Source organism: Panulirus ornatus, chromosome 12 (genome assembly GCF_036320965.1).
Source record: "Panulirus ornatus isolate Po-2019 chromosome 12, ASM3632096v1, whole genome shotgun sequence".
In the NCBI taxonomy this organism is placed as follows: domain Eukaryota; kingdom Metazoa; phylum Arthropoda; class Malacostraca; order Decapoda; family Palinuridae; genus Panulirus; species Panulirus ornatus.
Genome location: NC_092235.1, coordinates 68238136 through 68262976, shown reverse-complemented (window position 1 = coordinate 68262976; position 24841 = coordinate 68238136). Strand labels below are relative to the sequence as shown.

General features: G+C 39.0%; 2 protein-coding genes across 11 annotated transcripts in view; one reads left to right on the top strand and one right to left on the bottom strand.

Annotated features, from left to right (window-relative positions):
• LOC139752192 (uncharacterized) overlaps nucleotides 1–24841 on the top strand; it is a 277547-nt gene that overhangs the window by 169524 nt on the left and 83182 nt on the right. For 4 of the 9 annotated variants that reach the window (XM_071668174.1, XM_071668175.1, XM_071668173.1 and 1 more), the window contains one exon: nucleotides 327–2204. In XM_071668174.1, the coding sequence (XP_071524275.1) occupies nucleotides 327–528 (202 nt within the window). In that variant the 3' untranslated portion in view covers nucleotides 529–2204. Of the gene's footprint in view, nucleotides 1–326; nucleotides 2205–4729; nucleotides 5181–24841 lie in introns of those variants that run through there. The other 5 variants (XM_071668178.1, XM_071668177.1, XM_071668176.1 and 2 more) reach the window with 4 other exon arrangements.
• melt (ventricular zone expressed PH domain-containing protein melted) overlaps nucleotides 7757–24841 on the bottom strand; it is a 110346-nt gene continuing 93261 nt past the window's right edge. For both annotated transcript variants that reach the window (XM_071668164.1, XM_071668165.1), the window contains 2 exons: nucleotides 20287–20427; nucleotides 7757–13420 (listed from right to left, as the gene is read on the bottom strand). In XM_071668164.1, coding sequence (XP_071524265.1) covers nucleotides 13259–13420; nucleotides 20287–20427 — 303 coding nt within the window. In that variant the 3' untranslated portion in view covers nucleotides 7757–13258. The remainder of the gene's footprint in view (nucleotides 13421–20286; nucleotides 20428–24841) is intronic.

The window sequence follows — 24841 nt, the reverse complement described above, 5'->3', positions numbered from 1 at the left end:
AAATAACTTTTTCTAACAAAAGTAAAAAATATATTTACCAGATTTTACAGATTTTCAGTATTTTGACTGTTAACTGAAATTTACCAATTATGATTCAGTGAAATTATGGTATCATGCATTTGTATCCTAGTAGACTGTTTGTGAGAACTTTTTTACTATTTTGCCTCATTTCTACCGATACAAAAACAGCAAGTGAGAGCAGAGTGTCATGGGCATAAAATCAATTACTGCTAGAGTAATAAATGTACTTGTGTGATGGGTTAATTTTCAGCTATTATAGTTTGAAAATGAAAGAAAAAAGTCCCACATTTTCATGTCTCTTAAAGGGCAGCAGCAGTGCAACCACCATCCAGGCCACTGGATCCTCGACCACAATTCAGTGATATTTTTGACCCTGAAGAATACATACAGACTGCAGCTTGTGTCACCACCACAAAAGTCCACCCCTGTTTCAGCAGTGTCAGGCCACAATCTGTGCAGAGGAAAGAGCTCTTTCCATTGTATGACGAGTTGCTGGGTACAGATTAAGATAAGTCTTAAGTAAGTTTTCACGTCTTCACTTGTATCTGACAAACTTTTTCATACAGTAGTGGGGTAGCTTTTGACTGGCTTCCTTTAATCATAAAATTTTCTTCCATTCAACATTTCTTTCACATTTGTCATTCTTAGTTTAATCTTCTTACCTGCCTGGGTATGGGGAGGGGTGGTGACAGCCGCATAGTGAGCCGCTGGTATAGTGGACTGCTGGCATTCTGTCCACAAACATACAATCTTGTCACATGTAACACTTGACAACACTTAACTCACACAACTCATTCTTTGTAACTCCGGATTTTCTTGCAGAAAGCGCTATGCACTAGCCCTGCCTTTTGACAAAGTAGTTGAACCAGGTTCAATAGATAGAAGTAGTCAGTAGGAACATTAGGCAGGAATATTAGGTAAAAGTGGTTAATAGGAACATTAGGCATGAGCAGTAGCTATAAACAGTAGGTTGGAACATTAAATAGACACATTAGGTTGAAGTAGTTAGTAGGAACATTAGGTAGGTGCCTCTCAAACACTGTGCTAGATTTGCCCTCTGCCAGTGAACTGTTGTGGGTGTTGCACTAAAGGCTACAAAGCAGCACTGGAATTGACTTATTATGGAGACTTTGGCTGTAGCCACCCCCTTTAAGGGAGTTTCAGGTGGGAAGAAGCATCAGAGATAGAATAGATAATTATTTCTTGTAGTACATGGATATGACAGTTTCTTTGTGTTGTTTGTGATTTGGTATAAATAATTGTCACATATATGTTAGGTTCCCAGTGATGTTCATTAAACAACATCTATGCATAACTTCTTATTGGGGATGGTGGTGTAAGTTTTAATGTTGCCTATATCATGTTTTACTAAAGAACTGCAAACCTCTTTAACATGCCTTCACATAATCTTTTTACAAGTTACTGCATTTTTATTCATTACCAGTAATAGGATTGTCATTACTAACAGGGAAAAGAAAAAGTTGGTAAACATAATAACTTTAATTCCTTCTCTGGTACAGAAAACCATGGAATATGATTGCATTACTGCTATATCTGCCAACTTGGATTGGTCTAGTCTCGGCAATCAAATTATTATTTGCATCTTACTGCATGGTATATTTTTTCATATTGTATTTTAAGTACTTGTGTGAGGCTACATTTGATCTTGCAAGCTGAAATTGTCATTACTGCATCATGGAAATTTGTAATAAGTTATAAATTTCAAACCATGCAATTTGAAGGGTTGTAAAACTGTTCTTTGGAGTTTCATTAAAAAGAATAATTTCAAGAAAAAAGAACTGACATTGAATTACCATTAAAATGTTGTGAAAAGTATCACAAGAAAGTTTACTAAGATACTACCAAGATAAAATCAGCCTTGCTCCAACCAGATAGGGAAATGCACATTTAATAAATATAGTTCTAATATCACTGTCAGAAAGTATAAAATTAAAGCATTCAGACTGTCAACATTTAAAAAAAAGCCTAATATACAGTAACAAGATGAATTTTAATATTTTGTAGATATCTGAAACTGTCTTCATTCAATATTTCATTTTTACCCAACATACTTCAGGTGATGTACAAATTAATGATTCCAAACTTTTGCACACAACACACACACCTACTATATATATATATATATATATATATATATATATATATATATATATATATATATATATATATATTTACCCTTGGACAAATTTCAATGAAACAATCCTGGCATTACCCAGAACCTTTCCTGAAGGCTCTTGCAGCCCAGGATGTACTACTTCCTACAAGAAAATATAGACTCCTTTGAAGTAAGAAGGTTTTTAATGAGACCACTGCCAATGATATAGCCTTGCCAAAGGTGACCTTTTGTTGGTGGGGTAACCTTGAGTAGGCAAAGTCTGGTAACACATATATATGTTTCTTAGCACTACCTCAGTGATGCAGGAATTGGCAGTCAAGTATAATAATAATTGTATTTTAACTTTCTAAAAGGGGAACAAAAGAAGTCATGCAGAGAGTGCTTATCTTCCTCGAAGGTTCAGATTGGGATGTCTAAATGTGTGCGGATGTAACCAAAATAAGAAAAAAGGAGAGATAGGTAGTTTGTTTGAGGAAAGGAACCTGGATGTTTTGGCTCTGAGTGAAAAGAAGCTCAAGGGTAAAGGGGAGGAGTGGTTTGGGAATGTCTTGGGAGTAAAGTCAGGGGTTGGTGAGAGGACAAGAGCAAAGGAAGGAGTAGCACTACTTGTGAAGCAGGAGTTGTGGGAGTATGTGATAGTGTAAGAAAGTAAACTTTAGATTGATATGGCTAAAACTGAAAGTGGATGGAGAGAGATGGATGATTATTGGTGCCTATGCACCTGGTCATGAGAAGAAAGATCATGAGAAGCAAGTGTTTAGGGAGCAGCTAAGTGAGTAAGTTAGCAGCTTTGATGCACAAGACCGGGTTATAGTGATGGGTGATTTGAATGTAAAGGTGAGTAATGTGGCAGTTGAGGGTATAATTGGTGCACATAGGATGTTCTTTGTTGTAAATGGAAATGGTGAAGAGCTCGTAGATTTGTGTGCTGAAAAAGGACTGGTGATTGGGAATACCTGGTTTAAAAAGAGATATACATAAGTAGACATATGTAAGTAGGAGAGATGGCCAGAGAGCATTATTGGATTATGTGTTAATTGACAGGCGCATAAAAGAGAGACTTTTGGATGTTAATGTGCTCAGAGGGGCAACTGGAGTGAGGTCAGATCATCATCTTGTGGAGGCAAAGGTTAAGATTTGTAGAGGCTTTCAAAAAAAGAAAAGAGAATGGTGAAAGTGAGCTTGGAAAGGAGACTTATGTGAGGAAGTACCAGGAGAGATTGAGGGCAGAATGGAAAAAGGTGAGAGCAAATGACATAAAGGGAGTGGGAAAGGAATGGGATGTATTTAGGGAAGCAGTGATGGCTTTTGCAAAAGATGCCTGTGGCATGAGAAAGGTGGGAGATGGGCACATTTGAAAGGGTAGTGAGTGGTGGGATGAAGAAGATTGTTAGTGAAAGAGAAGAGAGAGGCGTTTGTCGATTTTTGTGGGGAAGTAGTTTGAAGGACTGGGAGATGTATAAAAGAAAGAGGCAGGAGGTCAAGAGAAAGGTGCAAGAGGTGAAAAAGAGGGCAAATGAGAGTTGGGGTGAGAAAGTATCATTAAATTTTAGGGAGAATGAAAAGAAGTTTTGGAAGGAGGTAAATGAAGTGCATAAGACAAGAGAACAAATGGGAACCAGTGAAGGGGGCTAACGGGGAGGTAATAACAAGTAGTGGTGAAGTGAGGAGATGCATTGAGTATTTTGAAGGTTTGTTGATTGTGTTTGATGATAGAGTGGCAGATATAGGGTGTTTTGGTCAAGGTGGTGTGCGAAGTGAGAGGGGTCAGGGACAATGGTTTGGTAAACAGAGAAGAGGTAGTGAAATCTTTGCGGAAGTTGAAAGCCAATAAGGCTGCGGGTTTGGATGGTATTGTAGTGGAATTTATTAAAAAAGGGGGCAATGGTGTTGTTGATTGGTTGATAAGGATATTCACCGTATGTATGGATCATGATGAGGTGCCTGAGGATTGGCAGAATGCATGCATAGTGCCTTTGTACAAAGGCAAAGGGGATAAAGGTGAGTGTTCAAACTACAGAGGCATAAGTTTGTTGAGTATTCCTGGGAAACTGTATGGGAGCTTATCGATTGAGAGGGTGAAGGCATGTACAGAGCATCAGATTGGAGAGGAACAGTGTGGTTTCAGAAGTGGTAGAGGATGTGTGGATCTGGTGTTTGCTTTGAAGAATGTGTATAAGAAATATCTAGAAAAACAGATGGATTTGTATGCAGCATTTGTGGATCTGGTGAAGGCATATGATAGGGTTGATATAGGTGCTTTGTGAAAGGTCTTTTAAGAGTATATGGCATGGGAGGTAAGCTGCTAGAAGCAGTTAAAAGTTTATACCAAGGATATAAGGCATGTGTATGAGTAGGAAGAGAGGAGAGTGATTGATTCCCTTTACATATTTATATTTATTTTCGTATACTTGATCGCCATTTCCTGTGTCAGTGAGGTATTGGCAGGAAACGGATGAAGAAAGTCCTGTCCACTCACATACACACATATATACATACACACACATATCAGCATATACATATATACATACATGTACATATTCATACTTGCTCACCTTCATCCATTTCCAGCACCACCTGGCCCCACAGGAAACAGCATCACCACCCACTGCATCAGCGAGGTAGTGCCAGGAAACAGATGAAAGAAGGCCACATCCGCTCACACAGTCTCTAGCTCTCTTTGCCATTTACCACATTCAGGAGGTAACACCAGGAACAGATGAAGAAAGTCCCAAAGACCTTTCCATGGCTTCCCTTGGCTGCTTAACATATCCTGGTTCAATCCATTTAGTGCATGTCAACCCTTGTATATCACATAATGCCATTTACTCTATCCTGTGCAAATGCCTTTCACACTCCAGTATGTTCAGTCCCTGATCACTCAAAATCTTTTCCAATTCATCCTTCCATCTCCACTTTGTTCTACCCTTTCTCCTTGTCCCCTCTATTTCTAGCAGATGTATCCTTTTTGTCAACCAAAGTAGGTATTGTTGGACTGAGCCTGCTCAAAGTTACTCTGGCAGTGAAGCCATCTTTGATGACACTTGTATAACTTGGAGTACAGGCTCATTAGAGAACTTCACACTCCATTAACCTGCTACTTGTAATGGTGCATCCTTGGGCTGCAAGAGCCTTTAGAAAGGTCCTGGGTAACACTGGACTCTTTCACAGAAATTGATTCAGAGGTAATCGTGAATAAATATAATATATAAAACTATGAAAAAAGGATCACACACCTACATACATGTTGGCAGACAGCCCTTACAGCCAATATATTAGAATTCACTGTGAATATTTATAAGCTAAACAAAGTAATGGCTTTTGTTGAATCTGCCAATACACATTAAAATTACACATTATATCATTAGATTCAGTATAAAAGAGGTGGACAACTAATGTTTCAATACATACCTATTGGCAATCTTTGGTAATTATTTAGAAGAGACACCTATGGTACAAAAAGGATAACTGAATTATTGGGCACTTGTTCCCTTGTTAAAATAGAGTGGTGTCTGCATCAATTACTGAAACAAGTGACTGCCCTTCACCAAACAGAGAGAGGTATACAAAATATTGGTCCACTTTTATGACTTGGAAGACATTTAAAATTAATTATTTACAGAATTTACATTTAGTATATCAAATATATACAAAAGTACTAATATATATATATATATATATATATATATATATATACTAATATATATATATATATATATATATATATATATACAAATAGATAAGATATATGTACATATACAGAATATAAGCTGTAGAGAACATTCCACAAATCAGCTGCATCTCTAATGTGATAACACTTCACAGGCCCTGGGAGAACACTTGTATCATTCAAATAACTTGAAACAAAATGATTTCAGGAGGAAGTTTCTTGAAGATCAGTTTTACAGTATTACTTCTAAGCTTAATTATTTAAATTTGAAGGATTTGTATCTGATAAATGCTTTATCCTACTGAAGTAAGTAGCATTAGAAGTTCCCCTTCTGGCCAGAAAAGTCTTTTACCACTTCAAAATCCAAAACTCATATCAGTGGGATTTCAAGTTTCACTAATCCACACTTGAAATACAAAATAATAGCAAAGTAATTCAGGTCATTAAAAACTTGTTACATTACTTAATGATCAGAAATAAAATTTGTCATTATTACCTGCTTCTTGTATTATTTTCGACATAAAAGATATACGACCTTTAAACAAGTTAAAAGGAAAAGATATGTAGGCAGTTCTTATGTACAATAAAACGTTAAGTAGAGGGAAAGTTTTGCAGCTTAGTACAACATAGATCACAGCTACTTTAAAGACGATAAAATATGGCCTTGCAAAAATATACAAACCCAGATCAAGGTAAGACGAAACTTCTTCAGCAGGTATCTTGAGTAGCTGCCTTCTGTTTATATTATCCTAAATTGTTTTGAAATTCAAGACATCTCATTTCTGTTTCTATTAATTATGTTTAATACAAAAATAATATTTGGGCTTTTCAACAGTTACTATAAAATTACTGGCACTAAGTGATAAGTAGAGAATTACAAGGCAGCAAATAATTACCTTGTCTCAGTACCTGACAAACTGAATCTCTTGTTGCTGATGAAATGTGCAGTTTGAGACAAATCCAAGACATTTGTAATGTTTTATATTTCATTATATATGTATTCAATGAATTCAAGGGAAACATTTAGTTCACTAATTAACTACTGCTATCTGAGCAGTATTTGGTTCATGCATGCCATAATGAGTCATTGGAATTTGACTTTTTGGGAATATATATATAGGGGCATAAGAATACTTCCCACGTATTCCCTGCGTGTCGTAGAAGGCGACTAAAAGGGGAGGGAGCGGGGGGGCTGGAAATCCACCCCTCTCGGTTTTTTTTAATTTTCCAAAAGAAGGAACAGAGAATTGGGCCAGGTGAGAGTATTCCCTCAAAGGCCCAGTCCTCTGTTCTTAACGCTACCTCGCTAATGCGGGAAATGGCGAATAGTTTGAAAGAAAGAAAAGAAAAGAAAAGATATATATATATATATATATATATATATATATATATATATATATATATATATTATTATTATTATTATTATATATATATATATTTTTTTTTTTATACCTCGTCGCTGTCTCCCGCGGTTGCGAGGTAGCGCAAGGAAACAGACGAAAGAAATGGCCCAACCCCCCCCATACACATGTACATACACACGTCCACACACGCAAATATACATACCTACACAGCTTTCCATGGTTTACCCCGGACGCTTCACATGCCTTGATTCAATCCACTGACAGCACGTCAACCCCTGTATACCACATCGCTCCAATTCACTCTATTCCTTGCCCTCCTTTCACCCTCCTGCATGTTCAGGCCCCGATCACACAAAATCCTTTTCACTCCATCTTTCCACCTCCAATTTGGTCTCCCTCTTCTCCTCGTTCCCTCCACCTCCGACACATATATCCTCTTGGTCAATCTTTCCTCACTCATTCTCTCCATGTGCCCAAACCATTTCAAAACACCCTCTTCTGCTCTCTCAACCACGCTCTTTTTATTTCCACACATCTCTCTTACCCTTACGTTACTTACTCGATCAAACCACCTCACACCACACATTGTCCTCAAACATCTCATTTCCAGCACATCCATCCTCCTGCGCACAACTCTATCCATAGCCCACGCCTCGCAACCATACAACATTGTTGGAACCACTATTCCTTCAAACATACCCATTTTGCTTTCCGAGATAATGTTCTCGACTTCCACACATTTTTCAAGGCTCCCAAAATATATATATTTTTTTTGCTTTGTCACTGTCTCCCGCGTTTGCGAGGTAGCGCAAGGAAACAGACGAAAGAAATGGCCCAACCCACCCCCACACACATGTATATACATACGTCCACACACGCAAATATACATACCTACACAGCTTTCCATGGTTTACCCCAGATGCTTCACATGCCTTGATTCAATCCACTGACAGCACGTCAACCCCGGTATACCACATCGATCCAATTCACTCTATTCCTTGCCCTCCTTTCACCCTCCTGCATGTTCAGGCCCCGATCACACAAAATCTTTTTCACTCCATCTTTCCACCTGCAATTTGGTCTCCCACTTCTCCTCGTTCCCTCCACCTCCAACACATATATCCTCTTGGTCAATCTTTCCTCACTCATTCTCTCCATGTGCCCAGACCATTTCAAAACACCCTCTTCTGCTCTCTCAACCACGCTCTTTTTATTTCCACACCTCTCTTACCCTTATGTTACTTACTCGATCAAACCACCTTACACCACACATTGTCCTCATACATCTCATTTCCAGCATATCCATCCTCCTGCGCACAACTCTATCCATAGCCCATGCTTTGCAACCATACAACATTGTTGGAACCACTATTCCTTCAAACATACCCATTTTTGCTTTCCGAGATAATGTTCTCGACTTCCACACATTCTTCAAGGCTCCCAGGATTTTCGCCCCCTCCCCCACCCTATGATCCACTTCCGCTTCCATGGTTCCATCCGCTGCCAGATCCACTCCCAGATATCTCTCATGCTCTCTCAACCACACTCTTTTTATTACCACACACCTTACCCTTTCATTACTTACTCGATCAAACCACCTCACACCACATATTGTCCTCAAACATCTCATTTCCAGCACATCCACCCTCCTCCGCACAACCCTATCTATAGCCCATGCCTCGCAACCATATAACATTGTTGGAACCACTATTCCTTCAAACATACCCATTTTCGCTCTCTGGGATAATGTTCTCGCCTTCCACACATTCTTCAACACTCCCAGAACCTTCACCCCCTCCCCCACCTTGTGACTCACTTTTGCTTCCATGGTTCCATCCGCTGCTAAATCCACTTCCAGATATCTAAAACATTTAACTTCCTCCAGTTTTTTCCACTCAAACTTACCTCCCAATTGACTTGTCCTTCAACTCTACTGTACCTGATAATCTTGCTCTTGTTCACATTTACTCTCAGCTTTCTTCTTTCACACACTTTACCAAACTCAGTAACCAACTTCTACAGTTTCTCACCCGAATCAGCCACCAGCGCTGTATCATCAGCGAACAACAACTGAACTCACTTCCCGAGCCCTCTCATCCACAACAGACTGCATACTTGCCTCTATCTCCAAAACTTTTGCATTCTTCTCCCTAACAACCCTATCCATAAACAAATTAAACAACCATGGAGACAACACACACCCCTGCTGCAAACCGACATTCGCTGAGAACCAATCACTTTCCTCTCTTCCTACTCGTACACATGCCTTATATCCTCGATAAAAACTTTTCACTGCTTCTAGCAACTTGCCTCCTACACCATATACTCTTAATACCTTTCACAGTGCATCTCTACCATATACCTTCTCCAGATCCATCAATGCTACATACAAATCCATTTGTTTTTCTAAGTATTTCTCACATACATTCTTCAAAGCAAACACCTGATCCACACATCCTCTATCACTTCTGAAACCACACTGCTCTTCCCCAATCTGATGCTCTTCACCCTCTCAATCAATATCCTCCCATATAATTTACCAGGAATACTCAACAAACTTATACCACTGTATTCCTGATAGTTAAGGCATAAAACCAGCTCTTAATACTAATTATTGTGTAAGTGATTGCACATGAAAGAATAAAACTCATGACTTAAATGCATAAGTGATCAGGAATGATTTGATCAGAATTTAAGATAATCATTATTTAAGTACTAAAGAACACATTTTTTTTATTAGCAGATTGTAAGGATGGATTTCATTGGCAGATGTTATCTGTTAATAATGTTATATAATCACTATAAAATAACTTGGAGAAAGTACATTTTACAGATTTAGAACAAATATACATAAAGAAATTATGAAAGTCTAAATTCATACCTCTGAGAAGTTGGCAATATTCCAGAACTTACTGAAAGTGGTATTTTAACCACAATTTTTTATAACTTTAACCAAATCAAAGTCATCCAAATTCACTTTTACCAAATAATTAATTTTCTTTTGTACACTACCCCAAAGTTTTCTACCAGTGACAGCTACAGTTGTACCTGTTTGCTATCATATCTAAAAAAGATTTATTGCACTCTGGATTGTCTTTGACCTTATTCTTATCATCTACAACTGTTTTGACCTTTTGATAGCATCACCATACAATTAAGACCTAGTATGAAAAATACTTTACAGCATTTGAATTTTGAATGTTCTTCTATTATTACTTAGAAAAGTAAGAGCACTGCTATTCTTTTACATACTTGCATGTACAAAATCTGGCACACTAAGCTTCTTACCTTCTAAATTTGTATTTCTACCTTTGCTGATTCATATCTCCTTAACTATGCTTTTGGCCTGTGTGACAGGAGAATAAGTAATTATAAAAAAAATTATTCACAGATTATTTAATTATTTTGAAAGTTAATGTATAGTAATTATACAGAGTATGTTTTGTTTTACAAAGCTGAATACATATATATCTTGTCAGGTTTGTCTGAACTAAACTTTGCTCGTAGGCTTCAAAAAGACATTTTTTCAAGAACATTAAAACCACAATTCAACAGACTTTGCAAACAGTGGACATTGTCCATCAGTCCCAGAATGTTGTCCAAATTGAAATGTAATTGTTCTGAGATTTTGCTCTGGTAAGCACATTGGATGGGTTTATAGCCAGCACATTTAGATTAATATATAAATTTGAGCAGAAAATGTCATCCATACCTCAGTAAGTGCAAGTTACTGACCATGTGAAATAATTCAGGCAGTGTCTCACGATTTTCTCCTTTGCTGATACCAACTTAAAACTATGCTTCATTATTTTATATCACCATTAAGGATGAACATAATACTTAAACAAGTATAATGGAAAGTTAAGTTTTTTGAGTAAAAATCCATGGTTTTACCTTGTTTAGACAACAGGGCTTATTAAGCAAAGTTCATATATAATACTACAGATACAGTGTATTTAGACAATCAAATTGGCTTTGCCTCAGTCTCCCGTGGTTTCTGAAGGATGTCAGCTACTATGCACTGATATAATGGGCACTTAAACCCATAGTAATAATTGCCAGCTCTACCTAACTGCACAGTCCAAGTCACTCAATTTTTGAAGTTGGAGCACTGCTTCGAAACTGATTTACCCTTCCTTGTAGATAACAATTTAATTCAATTATGAAATATATTCTGATTCAAAGATAATACTGGAAGAAAATGAAAATTATATTTACACAAAGAAATTAGTGGAGACTCTTGCCATGGCCATCCCCTTGATAGGAGTCCCCAGAGGGAATGGGAATCAGAGATATACATAGAAATCTCATCAAAATCCTCTTACATATGGCTGAAATCAAATAATCATCTCTTAAATCAATTAAAACCAGCTTTTCATTTTCTTTTCAATAATTTCATGAAAAGACACAATTTTGTTATCACACTGTTAGCAACACTTCCTCTTGGTAGATATGTATACCAGTTAGAGAACTACTTCACTGGTCCCAACTGATAAGTTCATCCAATGTACTAAGATCTCCGATAGCTTTAGAATTTTTTTTTTCAGTGAAATCATAACCTCATAAAAAATGTTTTTGTTCGCTGAAGTTATGAAATTCATACCAGATAAAAAGACAACTGATAAAAAAATTAGTTTAGAAGACAAAAAACAGCCAGTTCAAGCAGTCAGTGGGATACTGTATTCTACCAAGATTTATATTTTTTTATCAGAAAAGACTATGGATAGATTGTTGTGGTATGAATGAAAATATTTATCAGTTTTATTTGACAATGCTGGGTTATTTCTCTCAACAAAGCTATATGAAATGATGTTTAAAGACTATGGGATATTATAATGACCCCTTTTCCTACTATGAAGTGTTCCCTTTTCATCTTAAAAATATATATGTGTAAAAACGAGACCCTCTGTTACTGAATGAATACCCAAGAATACTAAATCTTTCGACTGAAATCATCAGCACCAAAAATTGGCTGGTTTTCTTTTAAAACTTCATACACAAAATTGTCATTTTAGGAACAAAGATCTGAAAAGCAGGCTGTACTGTACTAAAATGAAGATCCTCAACAACCAACAAACAATCATATGAGAGAAAAGGAATGGAGTAGGATCACAACAAAAATATAGACTAACATTTATAACAAGCAAAGATTTCCTATGATATATATGCAGATTCAAATATGTTAACAAAACCATTAATAAAATGGAGAGTCTGATAATGTATGCTTGTCTTTCTAAAGTCTGACAAGCTGAAAGAAAAAAGCTGTAAGATTTAAGCTGAAAGAATTGATACAAACCAAAGACATCATTGGAGAAGCAAATAAATGCAATACTAATGATGGAGATGTGCTCTTTTGAATGAAAAAATAAGAATGGTTATAGATTTAGGATGTTAACTTGAGGTGGGAGATACAATGAGAACAGATTTTTCCACCTTTCATTGGAAACAGAAAAATATGAGAGAATTGGAATTTTCCATTAATCAGTACCCTGTCTCCCAGAGTTTTTTAGTTTATGTATCATCAACTGACACTGGAAATAGCCTGCTTCTTCTACATTCTGTAAATTTATGCAATGTTAGAATAGTAAGCAGTGACTAAAATTAAATGTCATATAGTTTTGAGCCTGGTAACTGTTATACAGCAGCGAGTATATATTTTCATTGGGGATTTAATCTATCTAATTAACAACATATAGTCTATAAAAAGAGGTACATAACACACTGTACCTTCAACAACAAAGTGATTATTGTCTTTGTGTATGTGTGATGCTTATCTGGGTCAAAATTATGAATATCACATTCAATATTCATTACTGAAGAAAATTAAATAATTTTATCAGTATCAAATAGATTTTTGGTATACTTTATATATATATATATATATATATATATATATATATATATATATATATATATATATATTTCATAAATCTTGTATGAATGACAATAATTACTAGACTAACAAATAAAGTTTGGTCATTACCATAGAGGATAAGCAGAGATGTGACATATCTTCATACTGTGAGAAGTGTGCCCCTGATGCTAGTCATATGCATACAACTACAATTACACAGCTGTGCGCATATTGGAAGAGTGGTACCCATACATAAAGCTTCGGGGAATAGAAGTGGTGGTTTTCAGCGGTCCATGATTTTGTTCTTCTCTTGAGTGAGAGTGTGCAACCACAATGGATAAGCATCGCACCCACTCCTCAGCATTACTAGAATCCTGATGATTTAGATTGTTAATAAGAAAAACAAGTATATCAGCATTATAAAATTTGATATTAGTGAATATCAAAATAACAGGTAGATTCCAGTAATGCCTATCTCTTTATTTGTGAGAGTGTATTACAATAGATGGGTGCTTCTGCATTGGCAGCTTAGCGAACATCTTTAACGCAAGATGATCCTCTGGTATACATCGATGAGAAATGATGTGGAAAAGAAGAGCAAAAGGATTTGATTATGTGGCAGTGGATGAAAGATTGAGAAAGGCTGTGATGCATGGAAGAGTTCTGAAAGGATTCTTTGGAAACTCTGACTATTTTCTGGTCTTGTAGGGGTAAGGATCAGGGAGAAATGTAGGTATGGTGTAAGGAAGAATAAAAAGGTAGAAGTGTTGGCAAGCAAGAAAATGAATCAGAAAGTATGCAAGGAGGAAGACCAAAAGTTTAGATGGAAATGCAGGAAGTGTAGGGATGCAGTGCGGTCATCTGTGAATAAGGTGTTTAAAATGTTTAGAGAAAGACTATTAAAGGTTTTACAATTAGTAGTTGGATACAAGGTCTTGAGATACGGGAAAAAAAAAAGGAAAAGCATGACAGATGGCAGATGGAAGAGATTAAAAATCCTGTGGAAGAAAAAGGCTTGTGGTATATTGCTAAAAAGGAATGTACCAGTGAAATTTCAGGAAAGTAGGAGGAAAGAACAAAAGATGTGGAAGCAGAATGTTAGGAAGCTGATAGAGAAAAACAAAGATATAGTAGGTGAAGATTTTGGAAGGAAATTGAGTGAAAAGTTTTGGGAAAAAAAGAAATTGTACCAGAAGGAGGTGAAAAAGGAAAGAAGGGGATGTAATAGTGGAAATGTAATGTAAGAAGTAAGGATGGGGAACTGCTGAATTAAAAGGAGGAAGGGAAAGGAAGATGGAAAGAGTATGCTGAAGAACTGATGAATGAGGAAGAAGTTGAGGCAGCATTTGTTACACGCATGGCTTTGCAGGATGGAAGAAAGAGGATATAAGTGCAGGGCCTATAGCAAAAAGGGAGGTAAAAAGGGGTAATAATGAGGCTGAGGGTAGGAAAGGCACTGTGAGTGGATAGGATTATGGTTGTGATATTGAAGTATGGAGTTGAAAGTGTGATAGTGGAAGCATCAGATACAAAATTAGCATGGAAACAGAAGGTTATGCCTGAGGATTGGGTGAAAGCTATTATTGTTCCTTTATTCAAAGGAAAAGGTCCTAAGGGAGTACAGGGGTAGAATTCTTTCTCCCCCACCCTTAGATATATATATAATTATAATAATTATAATGTTGGTTTGCAGCAGGGGTGCGTGATGTCTCCATGGTTGTTTAATTTGTTTATGGATGGGGTTGTTAGGGAGGTGAATGCAAGAGTTTTGGAAAGAGGGGCAAGTATGCAGTCTGTTGTGGATGAGAGAGCTTGGGAAGTGAGTCAGTTATTGTTCGCTGATGATACAGCGCTGGTGGCTGATTCAGGTGAGAAACTGCAGAAGCTGGTGACTGAGTTTGGTAAAGTGTGTGAAAGAAGAATATATATATATATATATATATATATATATATATATATATATATATATATATTTTTCTTTCTTTCAAACTATTCGCCATTTCCCGCATTAGCGAGGTAGCGTTAAGAACAGAGGACTGGGCCTTTGAGGGAATACCCTCACCTGGCCCAATTCTTTGTTCCTTCTTTTGGAGAATTAAAAAAAAACGAGAGGGGAGGATTTCCAGCCCCCCGCTCCCTCCCCTTTTAGTCGCCTTCTACGACACGCAGGGAATACGTGGGAAGTATTCTTTCTCCCCTATCCCCAGGGAAATATATATATATATATATATATATATATATATATATATATATATATATATATATATATGTATATATATATATATATATAAAGCGAGATATACATAAGTATACGTATGTAAGTAGGAGAGATGGCCAGAGACGTTATTGGATTACGTGTTAATTGACAGGCGCGCGAAAGAGGGACTTTTGGATGTTAATGTGCTGAGAGGTGCAACTGGAGGGATGTCTGATCATTATCTTGTGGAGGCTAAGGGGAAGATTTGTATGGGTTTTCAGAAAAGAAGAGTGAACATTGGGGTGAAGAGGGTGGTGAGAGTAAGTGAGCTTGGGATGGAGACTTGTGTGAGGAAGTACCAGGAGAGACTGAGTACAGAATGGAAAAAGGTGAGAACAATGGAAGTAAGGGGAGTGGGGGAGGAATGGGATGTATTTAGGGAATCAGTGATGGATTGCGCAAAAGATGCTTGTGGCATGAGAAGAGTGGGAGGTGGGTTGATTAGAAAGGGTGGTGAGTGGTGGGATGAAGAATTAAGATTATTAGTGAAAGAGAAGAGAGAGGCATTTGGACGATTTTTGCAGGGAAAGAATGCAAATGAGTGGGAGATGTATAAAAGAAAGAGACAGGAGGTCAAGAGAAAGGTGCAAGAGGTGAAAAAGAGGGCAAATGAGAGTTGGGGTGAGAGAGTATCATTAAATTTTAGGGAGAATAAAAAGATGTTCTGGAAGGAGGTAAATAAAGTGCGTAAGACAAGGGAGCAAATGGGAACTTCAGTGAAGGGCGCAAATGGGGAGGTGATAACAAGTAGTGGTGATGTGAGAAGGAGATGGAGTGAGTATTTTGAAGGTTTGTTGAATGTGTTTGATGATAGAGTGGCAGATATAGGGTGTTTTGGTCGAGGTGGTGTGCAAAGTGAGAGGGTTAGGGAAAATGATTTGGTAAAGAGAGAAGAGGTAGTAAAAGCTTTGCGGAAGATGAAAGCCGGCAAGGCAGCAGGTTTGGATGGTATTGCAGTGGAATTTATTAAAAAAGGGGGTGACTGTATTATTGACTGGTTGGTAAGGTTATTTAATGTATGTATGACTCATGGTGAGGTGCCTGAGGATTGGCGGAATGTGTGCATAGTGCCATTGTACAAAGGCAAAGGGGATAAGAGTGAGTGCTCAAATTACAGAGGTATAAGTCTGTTGAGTATTCCTGGTAAATTATATGGGAGGGTATTGATTGAGAGGGTGAAGACATGTACAGAGCATCAGATTGGGGAAGAGCAGTGTAGTTTCAGAAGTGGTAGAGGATGTGTGGATCAGGTGTTTGCTTTGAAGAATGTATGTGAGAAATACTTAGAAAAGCAAATGGATTTGTATGTAGCATTTATGGATCTGGAGAAGGCATATGATAGAGTTGATAGAGATGCTCTGTGGAAGGTATTAAGAATATATGGTGTGGGAGGAAAGTTGTTAGAAGCAGTGAAAAGTTTTTATCGAGGATGTAAGGCATGTGTACGTGTAGGAAGAGAGGAAAGTGATTGGTTCTCAGTGAATGTAGGTTTGCGGCAGGGGTGTGTGATGTCTCCATGGTTGTTTAATTTGTTTATGGATGGGGTTGTTAGGGAGGTAAATGCAAGGGTTTTGGAAAGAGGGGCAAGTATGAAGTCTGTTGGGGATGAGAGAGCTTGGGAAGTGAGTCAGTTGTTGTTCGCTGATGATACAGCGCTGGTGGCTGATTCATGTGAGAAACTGCAGAAGCTGGTGACTGAGTTTGGAAAAGTGTGTGGAAGAAGAAAGTTAAGAGTAAATGTGAATAAGAGCAAGGTTATTAGGTACAGTAGGGTTGAGGGTCAAGTCAATTGGGAGGTGAGTTTGAATGGAGAAAAACTGGAGGAAGTGAAGTGTTTTAGATATCTGGGAGTGGATCTGGCAGCGGATGGAACCATGGAAGCGGAAGTGGATCATAGGGTGGGGGAGGGGGTGAAAAATCCTGGGGGCCTTGAAGAATGTGTGGAAGTCGGGAACATTATCTCGGAAAGCAAAAATGGGTATGTTTGAAGGAATAGTGGTTCCAACAATGTTGTATGGTTGCGAGGCGTGGGCTATGGATAGAGTTGTGCGCAGGAGGATGGATGTGCTGGAAATGAGATGTTTGAGGACAATGTGTGGTGTGAGGTGGTTTGATCGAGTGAGTAACGTAAGGGTAAGAGAGATGTGTGGAAATAGAAAGAGCGTGGTTGAGAGAGCAGAAGAGGGTGTTTTGAAGTGGTTTGGGCACATGGAGAGGATGAGTGAGGAAAGATTGACCAAGAGGATATATGTGTCGGAGGTGGAGGGAACAAGGAGAAGAGGGAGACCAAATTGGAGGTGGAAAGATGGAGTGAAAAAGATTTTGTGTGATCGGGGCCTGAACATGCAGGAGGGTGAAAGGAGGGCAAGGAATAGAGTGAATTGGAGCGATGTGGTATACCGGGGTTGACATGCTGTCAGTGGATTGAAGCAGGGCATGTGAAGCGTCTGGGGTGAGCCATGGAAGGCTGTGTAGGTATGTATATTTGCGTGTGTGGACGTATGTATATACATGTGTATGGGGGGGGGGGTTGGGCCATTTCTTTCGTCTGTTTCCTTGCGCTACCTCGCAAACGCGGGAGACAGCGACAAAGTATAATAAAAAATAATAATAATATATATATATATATATATATATATATATATATATATATATATATATATATATATATATATATATATATCATACAAACCTCCAACAGCCAGGATCAAACCCGGAAATTATATGGAGGGTTTTGATTGAGAGGGTGAAGGTATGTACAGAGCATCAGATTGGGGAAGAGCAGTGTGGTTTCAGAAGTGGTAGAGGATGTGTGGATCAGGTGTTTGCTTTGAAGAATGTATGTGAGAAATACTTAAAAAAACAAATGGATTTGTATGTAGCATTTATGGATCTGGAGAAGGCATATGATATGAGTTAATAAAGATGCTCTATGAAAGGTATTAAGATTATATGGTGTGGGAGGCAAGTTGTTTACTTTCAACTTACTCCTTTTACACACTTGCAAACTCTGATATCATCCGCTGCAATTTCTCATTCGAAGCTGCCACCAGTGCTGCATCATCAGCAAACAACAAAAAACTCTTTCAGGCCCCCACCCTTCACTCCCCACAAACTACATACTTGATGCTCCACCCCATACCCTAGCATCCACCTCCCTCCACCCCATCCATAATATCAAACAGCCATGGTGACATCAGACACCCCTGCCACAGACCTTCTCACTGCTTCTAATAGCTTTCCTCTGAGAGGATCTCTATTAACCCCATCATATGCTTTCTCCAGATACATAAATGCCAATATACAAATCTGTGTCTATGCATTTCTCACTCACATTGCCTAAAGCAAAGACCTGATCTTTGTATCCTCTACCACTTCTGAAACCATATTGTTCTTCGCCATTCTGATTCCCCAGGCAAGCAACCACCCTCTTCTACAACCTCCTGATATATATATATATATATATATATATATATATATATATCATGGGATCATAGGGTGGGGGAAGGGGCGAAAATTCTGGGAGCCTTGAAGAATGTGTGGAAGTCGAGAACATTATCTCGGAAAGCAAAAATGGGTATGTTTGAAGGAATAGTGGTTCCAACAGTGTTGTATGGTTGCGAGGCGTGGGCTATGGATAGAGTTGTGCGCAGGAGGATGGATGTGCTGGAAATGAGATGTTTGAGGACAATGTGTGGTGTGAGGTGGTTTGATCGAGTAAGTAACGTAAGGGTAAGAGAGATGTGTGGAAATAAAAAGAGCGTGGTTGAGAGAGCAGAAGAGGGTGTTTTGAAATGGTTTGGGCACATGGAGAGAATGAGTGAGGAAAGATTGACCAAGAGGATATATGTGTCGGAGGTGGAGGGAACGACGAGAAGTGGGAGACCAAATTGCAGGTGGAAAGATGGAGCCTTGAAGAATGTGTGGAAGTCGAGAACATTATCTCGGAAAGCAAAAATGGGTATGTTTGAAGGAATAGTGGTTCCAACAATGTTGTATGGTTGCGAGGCGTGGGCTATGGATAGAGTTGTGCGCAGGAGGATGGATGTGCTGGAAATGAGATGTTTGAGGACAATGTGTGGTGTGAGGTGGTTTGATCGAGTAAGTAACGTAAGGGTAAGAGAGATGTGTGGAAATAAAAAGAGCGTGGTTGAGAGAGCAGAAGAGGGTGTTTTGAAATGGTTTGGGCACATGGAGAGAATGAGTGAGGAAAGATTGACCAAGAGGATATATGTGTCGGAGGTGGAGGGAACGAGGAGAAGTGGGAGACCAAATTGCAGGTGGAAAGATGGAGTGAAAAAGATTTTGTGTGATTGGGGCCTGAACATGCAGGAGGGTGAAAGGAGGGCAAGGAATAGAGTGAATTGGATCGATGTGGTATACCGGGGTTGACGTGCTGTCAGTGGGTTGAATCACGGCATGTGAAGCGTCTGGGGTAAACCATGGAAAGCTGTGTAGGTATGTATATTTGCGTGTGTGGACGTATGTATATACATGTGTATGGGGGTGGGTTGGGCCATTTCTTTCGTCTGTTTCCTTGCACTACCTCGCAAACGCGGGAGACAGCGACAAAGCAAAAAAATATATATATATATATATATATATATATATATATATATATATATATTTTTTTTTTTTTTTTTTTATTTATAGCCCATGCCTTGCAACCATATAACACTGTTGGAACTACTCTTCCTTCAAACACCCATTTTTCCTCTCTGAGCTAATGTTCTCTCCTTCCATACATTCTTCATCACTTCCAGAACTTTCGCCCCCTACCCCAAATAAAATATACATATGACTAAGAAAAATACATCTGGAAAATTAGACAAACAAGGATATCAATATTTCTATACAACACCATTTGTGTTAATCTTTTACATAGCAATACTGTGGTAGTTTCAGTTGAATTTTAAAAGGTGATGATTAATATAATGCACAACAATCAATGTCTGAGCCAAAGAAAATTCACAGCCAACTTACCTTGGCTTTCAGTACAAAAGACTTATTATCAGTGAATATTTCAAATGCCTTAGGAATGTGTCTGCTACCACCTCTATTAACCTTAACACTGCGAATCTGATGCACGTCAATGCCGCCTTTCTCTTCCATCTTATCTGGCTCCTGTTTAGAAAATGACATCTATTATATATATTATATTTATTTATTTTATTTATTTTGCTTTGTCGCTGTCTCCCGCGTTAGTGAGGTAACGCAAGGAAACAGACAAAAGAATGGCCCAACCCACCAACATACACATGTATATACATTCACGTCCACACACGCAAATATACATACCTATACATCTCAATGTACACATATATATACACACGCAGACTTATACATATATACACATGTACATAATTCATACTGTCTGCCTTTATTTATTCCCATCGCCACCCTGCCACACATGAAATGACAACCCCCTCCCCCCGCATGTGTGCGAGGTAGTGCTAAGAAAAGACAACGAAGGCCACATTCGTTCACAATCAGTCTCTAGCTGTCATGTATAATGCACCTAAACCACAGCTCCCCTTCCACATCCAGGGCCCACAAAACTTTCCATGGTTTACCCCAAATGTTTCACATGCCCTGGTTCAATCCACTGACAGCATGTCAATGGATATATATATATATATATCTTTCTTTTCTTTCATACTATTCGCCATTTCCCGCATCAGCGAGGTAGCGTTAAGAACAGAGGACTGGGCCTCTGAGGAAACATCCTCACCCGGCCCCCTTCTCTGTTCCTTCCTTTGGGAAAAAAAAAAAAAAAAAAAAAAAAAACGAGAGGGGAAGATTTCCAGCCCCCCGCTCCCTTCCCTTTTAGTCGCCTTCTACGACACGCAGGGAATACGTGGGAAGTATTCTTTCTCCCCTATCCCCAGGGATAATATATATATATATATATATATATATATATATATATATATATATATATATATATATATATATATATATATATATAACCGCAGTGCGGTTTCAGAAGTGGTAGAGGATGTGTGGATCAGGTGTTTGCTTTGAAGAATGTATGTGAGAAATACTTAGAAAAGCAAATGGATTTGTATGTAGCATTTATGGATCTGGAGAAGGCATATGATAGAGTTGATAGAGATGCTCTGTGGAAGGTATTAAGAATATATGGTGTGGGAGGCAAGTTGTTAGAAGCAGTGAAAAGTTTTTATCGAGGATGTAAGGCATGTGTACGTGTAGGAAGAGAGGAAAGTGATTGGTTCTCAGTGAATGTAGGTTTGCGGCAGGGGTGTGTGATGTCTCCATGGTTGTTTAATTTGTTTATGGATGGGGTTGTAAGGGAGGTAAATGCAAGAGTCCTGGAAAGAGGGGCAAGTATGAAGTCTGTTGGGGATGAGAGAGCTTGGGAAGTGAGTCAGTTGTTGTTCGCTGATGATACAGCGCTGGTGGCTGATTCATGTGAGAAACTGCAGAAGCTGGTGACTGAGTTTGGTAAAGTGTGTGGAAGAAGAAAGTTGAGAGTAAATGTGAATAAGAGCAAGGTTATTAGGTACAGTAGGGGTGAGGGTCAAGTCAATTGGGAGGTGAGTTTGAATGGAGAAAAACTGGAGGAAGTGAAGTGTTTTAGATATCTGGGAGTGGATCTGTCAGCGGATGGAACCATGGAAGCGGAAGTGGATCATAGGGTGGGGGAGGGGGCGAAAATTTTGGGAGCCTTGAAAAATGTGTGGAAGTCGAGAACATTATCTCGGAAAGCAAAAATGGGTATGTTTGAGGGAATAGTGGTTCCAACAATGTTGTATGGTTGCGAGGCATGGGCTATGGATAGAGATGTGCGCAGGAGGATGGATGTGCTGGAAATGAGATGTTTGAGGACAATGTGTGGTGTGAGGTGGTTTGATCGAGTAAGTAACGTGAGGGTAAGAGAGATGTGTGGAAATAAAAAGAGCGTGGTTGAGAGAGCAGAAGAGGGTGTTTTGAAGTGGTTTGGGCACATGGAGAGAATGAGTGAGGAGAGATTGACCAAGAGGATATATGTGTCGGAGGTGGAGGGAACGAGGAGAAGAGGGAGACCAAATTGGAGGTGGAAAGATGGAGTGAAAAAGATTTTGTGTGATCGGGGCCTGAACATGCAGGAGGGTGAAAGGAGGGCAAGGAATAGAGTGAATTGGAGTCATGTGGTGTACAGGGGTTGACGTGCTGTCAGTGGATTGAATCAAGGCATGTGAAGCGTCTGGGGTAAACCATGGAAAGCTGTGTAGGTGTGTATATTTGCGTGTGTGGACGTGTGTATGTACATGTGTATGGGGGGGGGGGGGTTGGGCCATTTCTTTCGTCTGTTTCCTTGCGCTACCTCGCAAACGCGGGAGACAGCGACAAAGTATAAAAAAAAAAAAAAAAAAAAAAAAAATATATATATATATATATATATATATATATATATATATTCTTTCTTTTTCTTTTAAACTATTTGCCATTTCCCGCGTTAGCGAGGTAGCGTTAAGAACAGAGGACTGGGCCTTTTTTGGAATATCCTCACCTGGCCCCCTCTGTTCCTTCTTTTGCAAAATTAAAAAAAAAAACGAGAGGGGAGGATTTCCAGCCCCCCGCTCCCTCCTCTTTTAGTCGCCTTCTACGACATGCAGGGAATACGTGGGAAGTATTCTTAATCCCCTATCCCAGGGATAATATATATATATATATTTATTTATTTTATTTTGCTTTGTCGCTGTCTCCCGCGTTTGCGAGGTAGCGCAAGGAAACAGACGAAAGAAATGGCCCAACCCACCCCATACACATGTATATACATACCCGTCCACACACCCAAATATACATACCTATACATCTCAATGCACACATATATATACACACACAGACACATACATATATACCCATGCACACAATTCACACTGTCTGCCTTTATTCATTCCCATCGCCACCTCGCCACACATGGAATACCTTCACACTCAGTCTCTAGCTGTCATGCAATAATGCCCGAAACCACAGCTCCCTTTCCACATCCACGCCCCACACAACTTTCCATGGTTTACCCCAGACGCTTCACATGCCCTGATTCAATCCACTGACAGCACGTCAACCCCGGTATACCACATCGATCCAATTCACTCTATTCCTTGCCCGCCTTTCACCCTCCTGCATGTTCAGGCCCCGATCACTCAAAATCTTTTTCACTCCATCTTTCCACCTGCAATTTGGTCTCCCACTTCTCCTCGTTCCCTCCACCTCCGACACATATATCCTCTTGGTCAATCTTTCCTCACTCATTCCCTCCATGTGCCCAAACCATTTCAAAACACCCTCTTCTGCTCTCTCAACCACGCTTTTTTTATTTCCACACATCTCTCTTACCCTTACATTACTTACTCGATCAAACCACCTCACACCACACGTTGTCCTCAAACATCTCATTTCCAGCACATCCACCCTCCTGCGCACAACTCTATCCATAGCCCACGCCTCGCAACCATACAACATTGTTGGAACCACTATTCCTTCAAACATACCCATTTTTGCTTTCCGAGATAATGTTCTCGACTTCCACACATTCTTCAAGGCTCCCAGAATTTTTGCCCCCTCCCCCACCCTATGATCCACTTCCGCTTCCATGGTTCCATCCGCTGACAGATCCACTCCCAGATATCTAAAACACTTTACTTCCACCAGTTTTTCTCCATTCAAACTTACCTCCCAATTGACTTGACCCTCAACCCTACTGTACCTAATATTATTACCTTGCTCTTATTCACATTTACTCTTAACTTTCTTCTTTCACACACTTTACCAAACTCAGTCACCAGCTTCTGCAGTTTCTCACATGAATCAGCCACCAGCACTGTATCATCAGCGAACAACTGACTCACTTCCCAAGCTCTCTCATCCCCAGCAGACTTCATACTTGCCCCTCTTTTCAAAACTCTTGCATTCACCTCCCTAACAACCCCATCCATAAACAAATTAAAGAACCATAGAGAAATCACACACCCCTGCCGCAAACCTACATTCACTGAGAACCAATCACTTTCCTCTCTTCCTTCAAGTACACATGCCTTACATCCTCGATAAAAACTTTTCACTGCTTCTAACAACTTGCCTCCCACACCATATATTCTTAATACCTTCCACAGAGCATCTCTATCAACTCTGTCATATGCTTTCTCCAGATCCACAAATGCTACATACAAATCCATTTGCTTTTCTAAGTATTTCTCACATACATTCTTCAAAGCAAACACCTGATCAACACATCCTCTACCACTTCTGAAACCACACTGCTCTTCCCCAATCTGATGCTCTGTACATGCCTTCACCCTCTCAATCAACACCCTCCCATATAATTTACCAGGAATACTCAACAAACTTATACCTCTGTAATTTGAGCACTCACTCTTATCCCCTTTGCCTTTGTACAATGGCACTATGCACGCATTCTGCCAGTCCTCAGGCACCTCACCATGAGTCATACATACATTAAATAACCTTACCAACCAGTCAATAATACAGTCACCCCCTTTTTTAATAAATTCCACTGCAATACCATCCAAAC